The 14193-nt window shown below is 36.8% G+C and overlaps 2 protein-coding genes and 1 non-coding gene across 4 annotated transcripts; 2 read left to right on the forward strand and 1 right to left on the reverse strand.

The window, feature by feature from the left end:
• Positions 1-1479: 1479 nt before the first annotated feature.
• Positions 1480-8294, forward strand: LOC146364726 (tumor protein D54-like). Of its 2 annotated transcripts, XM_084918227.1 has the most exons (9): positions 1480-1579; positions 2328-2437; positions 2540-2688; positions 2920-2967; positions 3401-3502; positions 6062-6088; positions 7650-7685; positions 7787-7835; positions 7909-8294. In XM_084918227.1, exons 1-9 carry the CDS (start codon positions 1552-1554, stop codon positions 7984-7986), a joined length of 627 nt encoding a protein of 208 aa, XP_084774353.1. In that variant the 5' UTR covers positions 1480-1551; the 3' UTR covers positions 7987-8294. The 2 variants fall into 2 exon arrangements, with proteins under 2 accessions (XP_084774353.1, XP_084774354.1); XM_084918228.1 differs by lacking the exons at positions 7650-7685; positions 7787-7835; positions 7909-8294 and having other exon boundaries at positions 5932-6088.
• A 2189-nt stretch (positions 8295-10483) lies between these two features.
• On the reverse strand, positions 10484-10555 carry trnae-cuc (transfer RNA glutamic acid (anticodon CUC)). Its single transcript has one exon. It is a non-coding gene; the product is annotated as a tRNA-Glu (tRNA).
• Positions 10556-11120: 565 nt separating this feature from the next.
• On the forward strand, positions 11121-13578 carry ppdpfa (pancreatic progenitor cell differentiation and proliferation factor a). The gene is made up of 5 exons (XM_084918246.1): positions 11121-11284; positions 12571-12673; positions 12786-12863; positions 12958-13051; positions 13145-13578. The coding sequence occupies exons 2-5, from the start codon at positions 12619-12621 to the stop codon at positions 13299-13301; spliced, it is 384 nt and encodes a 127-aa protein (XP_084774372.1). The 5' UTR covers positions 11121-11284; positions 12571-12618; the 3' UTR covers positions 13302-13578.
• Positions 13579-14193: the final 615 nt, after the last annotated feature.

The following is a 14193-nucleotide window of genomic DNA, read 5'->3' on the forward strand; positions in this document are numbered from 1 at the left end:
TTTCAATCACCATGCAGAAAAGTAAGCATCTAAATGACAATAACTAAATAAATGTCATATTAAATATTAAAAAATAAGAAGCATGAACACTGTTGAAATCCTTTACACCAATTTGTGTTTCTATTATTATATTATTACTTTTCATTTAAAATATACTGCACATATATAAAAAGAATAATAAAAAAATGTAATAATTAATTTTGACAATGAAATGCTAATGCTAAATGCTAACATAACAGCTGTCAGTTATCACATTTTTGCTCACATGTGAAGGTATTTGTTAGATAAACAAATGTATCTAACTGTAATTAAAAATCTTTTTTTTAAGCAAAAGGATATTAACTAAAAAAACAAAGTAATCTGACTTCCAAATAAATCATCCCTTACCTTCATAGTGTGGTGGATTGTTTAGCCAGCAGATGGAGACAAGTCATTCTTCCAACTTACCTCAGGATCCTTATACTAAAACATCTCTCAACTGTTCAAACTAGCAATTTGATTTGATTTGAAACTTTGATTTCATGTGCATGAGTATAGATTGTATTTGTGATTTTACCCTTGTTTTTAAAAGCTATACTGTGCAGGGGATAAGGCTAGATGCAGCATGTTTTTAGTTAAACTAATTTAAAGGACACAGTAGGCATATGTGAACATCTTGCATGGGTTTTAATCTGCATGTGTGGGTGGCCTGGTCAACCATGTTCACAGACAATGATTTCCATAATAGAATCATACCTGTTTTAATGCAGTGCCACCTGTGGGCCTGAAGATTTCTGAATCTTTTGATGATATCATGAAGGGTAAATGGATATATATTTAAAGTCTTCACAATTTTATGTTGAGGAATATTATCACAAATTGTTCCGCAATTTGCAGATGCAGCTTTTGCGGACTGATGATCTTTTTGAGATCATCTGACTGATGAAATGAGTTAAATATGAGCTACTATTTTTCTTAAAATGAAGCATTGTCTCAGTTTAAATATTTTATATCGTCCTGAGAACCAAGGAAAAAATATATATTTCAGTTTAGCTGTTGTCCACTACAATGAATAGGCTGGCTCTCAGGAGGATATGCTTTCTATGATCTGTTGATAACATATGGGTTTATGACATTTACACAATGACACAAGTTATTTTAGAATTGGGGATGTATATTATTGTACAACATAAGTACTTTTACTTCATAATAATTATCTTTCTCTTTTGTTGTTTTAAGTATGTTTTGATGGTTAAACCTTTTACTTCAGTTAAAAAACTCTAAATACTTGTGTCACCAATTTGCAAGACAACGTTCAATGCTACTTTATGTAATAAAGTCGTATTAGATAGGACACTTCTTTTTCCTTTGCGTGAGTTTTAAGGAAGGTTTAATTGTGCTATAAGTTTCTTAAAAAAAAAAAAAAAATCCTGCTCGTGGTCATCATTGTTCCTGTGGTGTGTATGTGTGTGGGTGTAAGCCCATTAACAGCCTCGGTGATCCAGGCTGCCTGCCTCCTGCTGAGCTCAGTGGGGACAGTTGGCAGCAGCTAGCCAGTCAAACACTTGCAGGATGAAACTGGCAGCAATGAGCAGACAAGGTAAGACCGTCTCGCCATGTCTGTATGGGACCATGTGTGAAATTAGCACCGACATGCATTTACTTTAAAGGTTTATTCGTTGAAATTGTGCGGTTAGTGTTATCAGCTAACAGCAACAAATGTGCAACAGGTGAGGTTAGCTGTTAGCAGAGCAGCTACTTATTAGCTAGTTTTTTGTACAGGAAGAGGGAGAGGAGAGTTCAGCACTGAGGACAGCTCCAGTGTCTGTTTATATGTGTCTACAAAAAGTGTTAAAAGTATGCAGAAGTTTCATATGTATCTATAAAAGGCTTTTCTGTGGCTTTTTGTACATAACATCTATATTAGCTATAGCATTAGCTGTGTATATATGCTATACTGTGTATCTATACCTACATTTTGGTGTATTTTGTTGTTGTTTTATGCATTTTAAAGGCATTTCTAAGTTAGATGAGGTTCTGAAGGCTAATGATATTTATGTCTGGTGAGTGCTATGTATTTATCTGTACAAATAAACAGGAACTAAACAGTTATGTAATAGGTGTTTCCATTTTACATGGCTTTATCTTATAGTTCATTGCCCTCATTGTTCGTGATGGGTTTTTTTATTCTCACTGAATATGTTCTCTAAGAGCCAGCTAAGTTAACCTGGGCTTCAGTTACACCACAATAGCCAATATTTTGTTAATAAAATAGTCAAAGGTAACAGGAAAGTATCTATATGATTTTTTTTTATTTATCTGGTCTTTTCCTCTTTGCTGTTTCTAAGGTTTTGGTGGAGCTTCTGTTCACTTCTCTCCGAGCATACTGGGAAATGGATCTTCACCCACAGATCTTACAGAGGAGGACTTAGATGCTCTACGTTTTGAACTTACAAAAGTAAAGTTATTCATGGGGGTATTTGGGACAATGTGGGATAGAAACCCTGCTCTAAAGAAAAATTGATATGTGTAACATAAGCTTTTTTTTTCTTTCTCGCAGACAGAGGATGAAATTCAGGCCTTGAGGCAGGTGCTTTTGGCCAAAGAACAATATGCAGCAGACATCAGAAGGCAACTAGGAATGAGTCCACTCGGTAACATCAAACAGAGCATATCCAAAGGATGGCAAGAGGTCCAGACCTCAGCCCCGTATGTGCACTTTGGTCCTCATAAACATAGTAATGTTTGCTAATTGTTTGAAAACCATTGATAGTTTAACTGGTTGAAAACACCTAAACCACTGTCGTGATAGATCGCTTACCACACATATCTTAGTGCACTTTTGTTACGTAACCATGGAAAGTACTCTAATGACTGTCGTAGGCTCTCTATTGTGTCAGCGCAATAATCTGTCAACCTGTGCTTGTTCTGTCCATTCAGATATCTCACAGCCTCTGCAACTCTGGATGACATCAGCCACTCCAGTGTGTGAGTGTTCCTCATTATATGCACAAAGTAATAAACGTTCTTACTATGTTTTATGACGCAGGGATTTTCCAAAGTTTTGTCCTGCACTCACATGCTAAAGAGGGATCTCTTCAAAGAAACAAGGGATGGGATTTTCCTTGTCAAATAGGATTGGTGCCCCGTTAATAGCCTCACAGCCTGACTTAGCACAAGGAGCAGCAGTATTAACGGGAAACAGGAGGACCAGCCTGAAGCGTTCATTAGAGACAGAGTGAGGGATCTGCTTCAGCCAGATGGACTGTCGCCAGTGACGTCTATGAGCTTATTGTTAACTACGTCTGAATTAATACCTTTGTGCTCCCTGTATGCACCTGCCTGTTATGTAATATATTACAATAGCGAGAGACTTTTCTTAATTCAGATCCTGACTTCTACTGCTAATTTCTCCTTGTAGATATGTGAGGACACGGGACAGTCTCTCTCATGCAGGCCATGTGACATCTACTGCAATGTCTAGTGTGGGCGTGGTCATCACCAGGAGACTGGCACAGATGAGGTACACCCATAGTCAGTTCCTCCACTCAATCTTCATAATAAAAGGCTTTTTTTTTTACTTTTTAAATTAGCTTTGTTCAAAAATGACTAGTGAGTAAAAAGTAATAGGATAAATGTCGTTAAGATTGTACTTCCTTTAAGTTCTCTTTAGCTTAAAAATCAAATGCCAGGCTTTGCTTGCACATAATGAAAGAGGACTAAGAGTTCACAGTGCAAAGGCTATCATCGGGGTGTTGGAAAAGCTGTCTTTGGCTAGTTCAGCTGGACAGATGGATGGATAGGAGGCCAACAGAGAGGCATGACAAGTGGACAGCATGTCGAAAGGGTGATTTGAAGTGTAAACTGTGGCTTTTTCTTTCAGCTGCTCCCTTATTCACGAGATGTCGCCACAGCGGGTGGCTCTGCATATTTGATTTGGCAGATTTACATGTTAGAAAACACTATCAAAGACTGCAAGTTACAAGCATTGCAATTAGGTGTCGAGAGGAGCCAAATGCAGGACACTGAGGCAGACATAGTGAACAGAAAAACAAGCCTTACTCTGATTGTGCAGAAACACAAAATCATAGTAATAATAATAACTTTATTTGTATAGCACTTTTCAAAACACAGGGTAAAACTCGAGAGGAAACACAGGAGAGCAAACAGGAGAATGAAAAATAAGTGGGAAATGATGGACATGTGAAACAAATAAAACACAGTTAAAAACAATCAAAGCAATAAATAAAAGTAGGACTGGAAAATGAAATATAACTGAAATTAAAAGGCATAAAAAAAGATCAACACTAACATGAAACATGGAATTAGGCCCCTAATGTAGATCAACAGGAGACAGAATGAGTGAACCAAAGGCAACCCACTCAGTCACACTAATATGCCAAAAGTCCAAAACAAAATTGATTGTTAAAGTGGCAAAATCCAAAGTGCCGCAGGCATACACAACCCGAAATACACAAGGAAATAGGACACAATGGGGTAACGAGATGAAGGTGAAGATAATCAAAGACACTTGAGAAAAGTAAATACAAAATTAAAAAAGTAAGTGAGACCTGTATCGAGATAGGGAAACATGGAGATATACAGGAGTTCACACAAGAGAATCGGAGAGGAAAGATACAGGGAATAAAAGAAACACTAATACAAACTGAAACTATGAGCCCAAAGATAGGTTAAGGGCTCCTTAATTTGTGATTATGTTAGTTTTATTTCTGTATTTACATCCTAACTCTCGCATTAGGATTCACTATTCTGTCTTAGTTTAGAGTTTAATGTTGCACAACTAAAACAGCTTGTATAATTTCACATCCGACATCGGTACTGATAATGTTAAGTGCACATGTAAACTTTCAAATTATGGTACCGAGTACTGACTGAACAGACTCAGACGGAAGCAATCCTTATACATGCTGCTAACGTGTAATCCTGCATTAGTCACAATTAAAGCTACTCTAAACTCCACAGGAAAAAAACATCAATACTAACAAAATCCTTCACTGTCGTAACCCTTAGAATTTGCTTTCATAACCATCCTTTCAAAAATGACAAGGATTTCTTCTGATACTAACATTTCCATTTGAGTCTGTCAGATTTTTAGAAATTCAATAAAAATAGCAGATCGTTAACAGGTTAATGTCAGTTAGACCTTCACTAATCTGGGAGTCTTTCATCAGTTATCTTACAAGCCTCTGGGTGCAGTAGGGAGCATGTCATGGTTTCATGGTGGTTTCATTTATGAGTAAATTATATTTTATATCCAAATACCTTTTAATGGCTCTATATGTGTTTCTTAATTATTTTCCTTCATCAGTGGCAGATATTCAAAAATCTTATAATTGTATTAATTATTATTTTAATGCAAAAAATAGTCAAAAATGCAAATTATATAAACAAAATTACATTTGCATTTTTACTTCTTGCCAGATCAATTTTCCTTGTTTTATCAATGCTAGAAGAAGATTAAAACGTTTAAAGTGATGGTATGTTTGAGTGAGGTATGTCTTTACAGTGTGCCGGTATTGGTTTAAAACCCAGATTAGATGAACAAGAGATTGCTTGAGGGATTCTAGTCAGGGTGGGGCTTTTTCATCCTTTGTTACTTCCAAACTTATTTTTGCAACAGAATTTCTACAAACATCTTGTTTTTGAAATATTTATGCAGAAAAATTCAAAACCAAAGCTTCTCCAGCAGTAGATCTTAAAATTCAAGGTCTGGTAACCGTGGCTCAATGCAAAATAGTTACAATACATTCAAAGCCTGTAATGTTAAAAAAATACATATAATAATTATATATTATGACCCCATACCACAGCACTGGGCCAGTTCCTGAAGAAAACTATTAAAAGATGTCAAATAAGTAGATTTAGAACTTCCTGACAGGCTCGAAATTTTGGTTGAAGTGCCTCTTGTGTTTATGTTCAACCACTAAACAGCTGTAATCCAATCACCGTGGAGCACCTGGCCATCAGCAGCAGTAGCTGTTGTTGTAATCCTTGTGGAAACAGAAGCTGATGTGACGTTATCTGTGTCTGTCTGTTTATCTTCATGCTGCAAACTCAACAGAGCTCTGCCTCTTCCAAGCCCACCACGGTAAGATCTGTGAGCGGTAAGACTGAAGTGAGCTGCATGAGAGGGTGTGACCTAAAAAGAATAAAGAAAGAAAAGTGGAAAGTGGTGATTTAGAGTGTTAGAGCATCACACATTTCACATCATGCAGTCACTGAAATGGAACTGAAATAATCAGCGTGATTTAAAGAAGATGTTAAATTGTTTTGGGGTTTTCTTCATTTCTATCTTTTTAGATCCAGATGTTTGACATGTCAAGTGTTTTTTAAACAAAAACTTGTTTTCCACCTTTTTTCTCTCAATTTTTTGACTAATTCAAGAATTTTGAAAACAAGACTTTATTAAACTTTATAGTTCAATAAGGAGAAATTGTTTGAATGAAAAGAACAAATTTGTTGCATGTAAAATGTAAGCATTTCTAGCAGTTATTCTATGATAAGAGGCAAAATCATGGAGCAGATTCCCAGATAAAGGAGACCGTAACTTCACCACCCAGTGTCTAGGCCAGAGGTCTGGAGCCTGTGGATCTGTTGCCCAGCTTTAGCAACTCCCTGTGATTTTGACAGAAAAATACATGAGTATAAAATAATTAATATACTGTTATAAAAATGTGTAATACGTGCCTACATCTAGATATCAACTGGTGCCGTATCTGGTTAATTTTGCTGAACATCAGTAGCAGTGGTTTCCATGAATGCAGACACATAAACACCGCATCATTTTCAAAATGTGCTCCAGCTTCTTTCTCATTTCCTAACGAGTCACCACAGGAGAAGAATCAGCATGCTTGTGATGCCCCAGAGGCTGGGTTTGGATCCTCTACTAGTCTTAAGCCAGAGATCTTTAATATAAGGTCAACCCTCAACACCATGGAGCCACTGAGCTACTGACTCCAAAAATGTGTCATGGACAGATTTGTTTGCTTTCACTGCCCACGCTGATGTTTTACCATTATACCTCATCTACAGCTGGGCTTTCAAATTAAACTAAAACTGGTCTTCTTTTTTATTTTTAAAGCTTTTGAAAGCTATTAATCTGCTATATGTTAAACTTTATATTATCAAAGTGGACTCCATAGTGCTGTAGCCATTCACAATGATGGCCTAAACATGCTAATGGATATTTTCTCCCTTCAGATATTTTTTTAGTTGTGTTACACAGATTAAGATTTGTGTAAAACCCTTTCCGCACAATCAAGAGCCGAGCAACAAAAGTGCTTTTTATCTATATAAGATATTATGACATCATCATATTGGCCAGCAACTGGCTACAAACAGGCTAAAATTTCCCACTGGCATCTATGAGCCTGCAAAACTTTATGAAAACATAATCTGATTTTAATTTCATGACGCTAACATCTCATTAATCCCACAAGAGTTGAATTATTCATGATTATATTATTACATATATTATCACAGATAGATCTTCCTTTCTGAACTTATGTGAAACTTTTATTATAAAAGTTTTAACCCTTAGTGTACAAATCTACAAAATCTGCAGCAAAATAAAATTTATTTATTTTTTTGTAATTTTGAGGCTTATTTGTCTTTTTTAATGCTTAAATGTCCTGCTTTCTGTTTCCCAGCTCACTGAGCCACACCATAAGTGTGCCGAGTATGAGGTAAAACACCATGTCTCTTTGTCTCTTTAGATCTTTTCATATATGCATGGCTTAGACATTAACTTTGCTCATCTTTTAATTTGTCCTTTGTCTCTCCTCAGGCATTCCTCTACATTCAGATCTTTTGAGGAAATGGTTGGCAATATGAAGGTAAACAGCAGGAAGATGGATAAAACAGTTAGCTCTGTGCTTCTTGTTTTGAACACTGTCACTTGTTTCATAGGATAAGGTGACTGGCAGCACGTCAACTAATGGAAACACGTCCGGGTTTGAAAGAAGATCCCATCGCCACAGCCAATGAGAAAAACCAGTCTAATGTCAATAATTATTTTCATAACTTCTAAAGCTATAAAAGAAAATAATTTTGCTCCCTGTCTGTATGAATTTGTTTTTTGACTGTAACTTAAAACCGATTGTCTGATAGAATATGTTAAATTTTTAACTTAAGCTCATTTTGACATAAAACATTTTTAATATTCAATACTCAGTTTCATGAATGTAATTTATTTTGACATGTGTGTGCAGAGACTCATGCAGAAATCAGCTGTAATTTAAATTATAAGTATTTTTGTAATTGAACATTTTTCAATTAAAGTTAATAGAATGGTGTGCAGTCTTTTGAAATGGATGTTAAAATACATTGTCCGTATTTTTTGATCATGGACAATATAAAACGATTTCACTTCATAGGTATGAACCTCTAGGTGGTGCAAGAGATATGCAAGGGGTGTCAAAGCCATTTTAATTCTAGGGTCTCATACATCCTCATAGATGGAAATCAAGTGGGACAGACTTTGCTTAAGAAACTATTAAAACTTTAATCTTATATTTCTAATAACATAAAAAAAGTTAAATTATATTTATTATCTGCAATTTTCACACTTAGCAAATTTATTGATACACCTAGTTTATGCTATGCTGCCTACCTACTTTGTGTCCATTCTACTTTACTTAATCAGCCTTTAGCTAAAAGCTGCAATCCCAAAAATGAAATCCTACAGAGAAGGACCCAATATTTATAGATCATTTATCATTTATAGATCAAAAGGTTATAAATATGTATACCTGGCTTATCATAACGGAACATTTATTAAAGTGTTGAAAATAAAAAGCCATAAAAGTGACAACCACGAATGTTAGCAAGCCTTAATGACATTAACCAAAAGCTTTATTGACTGACCAATGCATTTCGGCTTGTGGCCTTCATCAGGGCCACAGTAACACATAATAGAAGTTTGCTTAAATAAAAGGCAGGAAACAGAAAAAAATCAAATTAACCAATCACGTCTTCATAGATAAACCATCTTAAAATAATACATGCATGAAATACATAAGAAAAATATTACAAATATACAAAAAAAACTATAAAATGATTACAAAGGAAAGCATTTCACGAAAAAAGGAGTCAGTGCAGCAGTTAGATTAAAAAACAAGAGTACATCATAACATGGAACCACATTTGTGGTAAGGTCCATGTAAAATCTCTAAAATGTAAACTTAAAATGTAGACTTAAAACTAGATGTCTAGAAAGCTACTCTTTCTTTTGTTGATAAATAAATAAACATTACCCATGCGAGAATAATTGACAAAACAAAGTAACTGGTAAAAAAGAATAAAAACAGTAAAAAGGGTACAGTTCACAAAATCTCATTGATAGAAAAATCCTCATTCATACCTCTAGGGTGCAGACCCTATCCAAAATACTTGTCTTTTTTTCCGGATAAAATTAATGTTACCACCTCTTTGGTTTAATTAAATGGCTTCAATGCCTAGAAAGAATAAAGGTGAATTTGGATGTTTATCATTGAAGTGTCTTGCAACAGGGCTGGTTAGATCATTCCTCTTGATTGAACTTCTGTCTTCATTAATTTGATCTTTCAGAGGGCGGGATGTTTCTCCTATATATTTTATTGCATGGGCACTGTATCATGTAATTACATTTTTAGTTCTGCATGTGATAAAGCACTTAATGGCAATAGTTTTGTCACTTATGGGATCTTTGAATTATTTAACATTTTTGGTATATTGAAAATTTATGCATGACCCACATATGAAATTACCTTGTAGGTTATGGCTTATCAGGGTTTTATCTGGAGTATTACGGTCCTGGGAAGCTCTAACAAGCCTATTTTTAATATTTCTTCCTCTTCTATAGGTTATCATTGGTGGTCCTCTAAAGGTACCTAATAAGTTTGGGTCATTTTAAAGGATATGCCAGTGTTTTAAAATCATTTCTTTAATGTTCCTGGTTTTTGGTGCAAAGGTTGTACACATGACAAGGTTAGGTTTAAGTTTTGGAGATTTCTTAGTTGCTAAATAGAAATCCCTGCTTATTGAATTCACCTACTCTTCTGCAGATCTTAACCAGTCCTCTTTGTAGGCTACTATCTTTCTTTCAATTTGTTCAACATCTTTTCTTTGCTCTTATTATATTCATCCGTAATTTCACAGATATGTTTGAGTCTAATCAGTTGGCTTACAGGGATGCTTAGCCAATTAACCAATACTAACCTGTTATATGTCAGCTGGTTTATCTATGAAGACATGATTGGTTAATTTGAATTTTTTTCTGTTTCCTGCCTTTTATTTAAGCACACTTCTACTATGGGTTACTGTGACCCTGTTGAAGGGCACAAGCCGAAATGCGTTAGTCAGTCAATAAAGTTGTTTCTCTTCCCTTGAAGTGTTGCTGGAGTCCCTGCATTGTGATTTTTTCATCCTCCCCACGCACCTTGTAAGCAGGTGAAGTTGTGCCAGAAATGTTTGCTGTGATTAACTAAAAGCTCAAAATATCGTGTTCCCTGACCGGGAATCGAACCCGGGCCGCGGCGGTGAGAGCGCCGAATCCTAACCACTAGACCACCAGGGAGCGGTAGTCACACTAGCGAGTCCTGACCCTTTAAAAGAGACCTTTAGCTTTACGAACTCAAAGAAATGCTGTATTTAACTGAGACAGAATTATGCTGCATCTCATGTGGTTTCCAGTACGGGAAGGGTAATAATTTCGGTTACCATCTCTACTTAGATACATGCTCTGAGTTAAGAAATTCATAAAGAAATTTATGAATGAGTCTTTACAAACGAACTGCTTTTACAATGCCTTTCAGCTCAACGTAAGGCCGAAAAACCCTTTAAAAACCACTCGTCCGCTACCTTGTTACTAACTCAAATTTCACCTGTTATTGAAAACGGCTTGGCACTGTCTGCCTGTTCCCATTTCACCTCTAAACTGGCTGGCTAATGTGGATTATCCCACGAGTCTGTGCCAGCAGCGGGTTAACATAAGCCGCTCCAAGCCTGCTTCTCCTCCTCCTCAGTCTGGTGTCACCGATTACAAGGTTCCGCACGTTCAGTGGCCTCGAGCTACCACAGGCCACACCCCGTGGTTCCACAGTGGCACGTGCCAAACCCAGCTTGTATAAAAAGGCCCTCGGTGACTCTGCGTGAACCAGAAGCGCAGCAGCGTAGTGACCGACGAGGTCATCACCGATAGTTCCTTTACAAATGGGCCATAGAAACAACTAGTACCTTTTCTAGTTCCAGCCATCCGCACCTTACAACCGCACCTGGTGACAACGACACCACCCCACTCTTGCAGGTGAGTCCAAATAACATCACTAGAAAAGCGTTAAAATATCAGCAGCTAATTATTTGTATGTTTAATTGTAACCTTGATATGTAAACTTAGTGAAAACAAAAAATGTTAATTGAAAAATATAGAATATTAGTTCATTATTTGTAAGTTAAAGGTGGTGTTCTCCAAGTCTTTTCAAGTTGCCTACAAACCATCTCACATCACTGGACATGCACATTTTTATTCTAATTACCCCAGAGCACACTCTGGCTTTCTCTGTGTACAAAGCAACACAAATATGATGGCCATTAATGCACCAAAGTGAAAAGGAAAAACAAACTAAACTATTGTTAAAGGTATACCCGCTTACCGCAGAAGGCTGTGAAGGTCACAATTACGCAAACACTTTTGTGGTATTTTTTAATGTAAATCTGTATCTCGTGCATTTTTGTCTACAAATGCAGTAAATATTAAAGAAGGCAGGTGAAACTGCCTTCTGGACTGCTGGTGCAACTGTGCGTCAGCTCAGATGTTAATCTGGGTTATCAGGTGCAGACCTGTACCTGCTTCATGAAATCCCTACAGCCATCTGCTGCTCACTTGGTATTAAGCTCTACAGCCTTCAGCTGGTTCTCTGAGCTGTTAATACGTGTTTTTCAAAAGGAGTCATTTTAAATAAATAAATGTAAAACTAAAAATATTATTACTATACTATATGTAGTAATTAACTACCACTAATAGTAAGTTCATTTGGTGGAATAAAACAAACAGAAACAAAAATGCACTTACAAAATAAACTTAATTGCGAAGAAATATCATTAGTTAGCCTGCAGATGCTTATTGTGACTGAGCTGCCTCAATCAATGGGAAAGTGTTGCATTTGTCATAATATAATAGTACTTTTACAAAGTTAAACCTTTTAAAGCACTGAAAATGAACTGAAACCAGTAACGGTATGCTGACCTGGCATCTAAAAATAAAAGTTAAATAAATATATATAAAATGAATATAGGAAGCTATAATAAGTCTGGATGCAGGCCTCTGTTGTGACCTGACAGAACAACCTGATATTTCTGTGTCAGTGGTCACGCAGCCAGCTCATGCTGACATGTCCTCACACATGTTTTGGTTATTTGAGTCATGGGAAACCAGACTCCCTGAAGCAGCTGTTTCTGTTTTAGCACTCTGCACTCGAGGCCCTTAAACTAAGCACAGAGGGAAACATGCAGCGCAGATGTGCAGTATCTCTGTGGTACAACATGAAGGGAATAAAATTATAAAGAAACTTTTTTTTCTGTGTTTGCCTTTAGGTTACCATTTTCCATCTTTGAGCGGTTTTCCACCTAAGGTCGGCAACAATGGCAGCAATTCCATCAAGTGGCTCCCTTATCGCCACCCATGATTATTACAGAAGTGAGTCCCATGTGGTTTATGTGCATTTCATTTTTGTGAAAGTTAATTTTTTCTATTAATTTTTTCTTCTAGAATAAGACTTGAATAAAAAGCCAAACTGTGTTTTCTCCAGGGCGCATCGGGTCCACATCGAGTAACAGCTCTTGCAGCAGTGCCGAGTACACAGGAGAGGCCATTCCACACCATCCAGGTATTCAGCATGACCTGATTTTATATGCAAAATTTTTAAAAAGGAAAATCTTCCTCTCTCCGCATCAGATAACGTTCAGTTTTGCTCCTTGCAGCACTTCCACGGCAAGACTCTGACCACTGGTGGACTTCGTTTTTCTTTGCTAAACAGAACCAGCCCGGCATGCAGAACGCCTCTGAAAATCAAAAGTGAGCATTGTAATATTTGTGGAAGGCAGTTACCTTTGATTTTTTTTCCTTGTAGTTGTTGGTTTTTAAACTGTGGCTTTTTCTGTGTTGCAGGAACAGTACCTACACAGTGGCCAACGGCCAGGTGACCTGCATCGCCAGGCAAATGGTGCTGAACAGACAGGTCAGCGAGAGCAGTGAAAACGGGAAGTCTGAACCAATGAGCCCTCCTCCAGTTACCCCATTCACACCTTACTCACCCTCAGCTTGACCGTCCATCACCATAGTCCAAGCAATGGAGATGGAGATGACGGTGGTGATGGCAACGAGGGTGTTTTTTCTTACTTTTAGTCGGTAGAGTTTGCTTTTCCTGTTTGCCTGTATAAATTATTACATTTTTGTTATGACCAAAAGTAAAAAAAAAAACAAAAACAGAGTATGTAATGTTTTTTCACATAGTTCTTCTTATGACTTGACAGTGTTATCATTAATACTATTACCAGTACTACTAATAAAATGCTTACAGGGAGCACTTGTGTGTCGCATTTTCTTTCTGTTATTGACATTTACAGACTGGTTGTCAAAAGAAACTGAGCTTTTATTTAGGAAGCATTATGACAAATCCTCAGATTTGCAGCGGTTCATGGGATGTTTTTCTGTAGGGGGAGAGAGAGGCGCGCTGCTTACCAAGCAACCTTAATCTCTTTAACTTCGTTATGATTATAAACGATTATTACAAGGGGTATTACAGTTTATATAACACTTCACCTTAGCTTGAATGTGGGTCACCAAGCTCCTGGAAGACACACTGCTGCAGAGAGTAAAAGTTAGGACGGTCGGGCATGATTAACAGTTAAATAAAAATGCAGAGGGTTTTTTCATGTTTTGTTCTGTAGATGCATAAATTCACTGAAAACAAATCACTGTTTAGACACCTACTACAGCAGCCATTCGCCCGCTGCTGTTTGCCACCATAAAACCCACTCAGCATGAATGTAAAGCACTCCTATTAAAGCTCATGCTGCCATTGTTTTCAGAGACGGGCACATTATTGTAAAATATTCAAGCTGTTCATTCTCTAAATGCTGCAACGGGAGAGATTTTAAAGCTCCCCTGTGATCCTTTTAGACTTAAAATTCTACATGTGTTCTCAGTTTGTGAAT

Source organism: Perissodus microlepis, chromosome 20, assembly GCF_051167445.1.
Source record: "Perissodus microlepis isolate ML-2025 ecotype Zambia chromosome 20, ASM5116744v1, whole genome shotgun sequence".
Classification (NCBI taxonomy): domain Eukaryota; kingdom Metazoa; phylum Chordata; class Actinopteri; order Cichliformes; family Cichlidae; genus Perissodus; species Perissodus microlepis.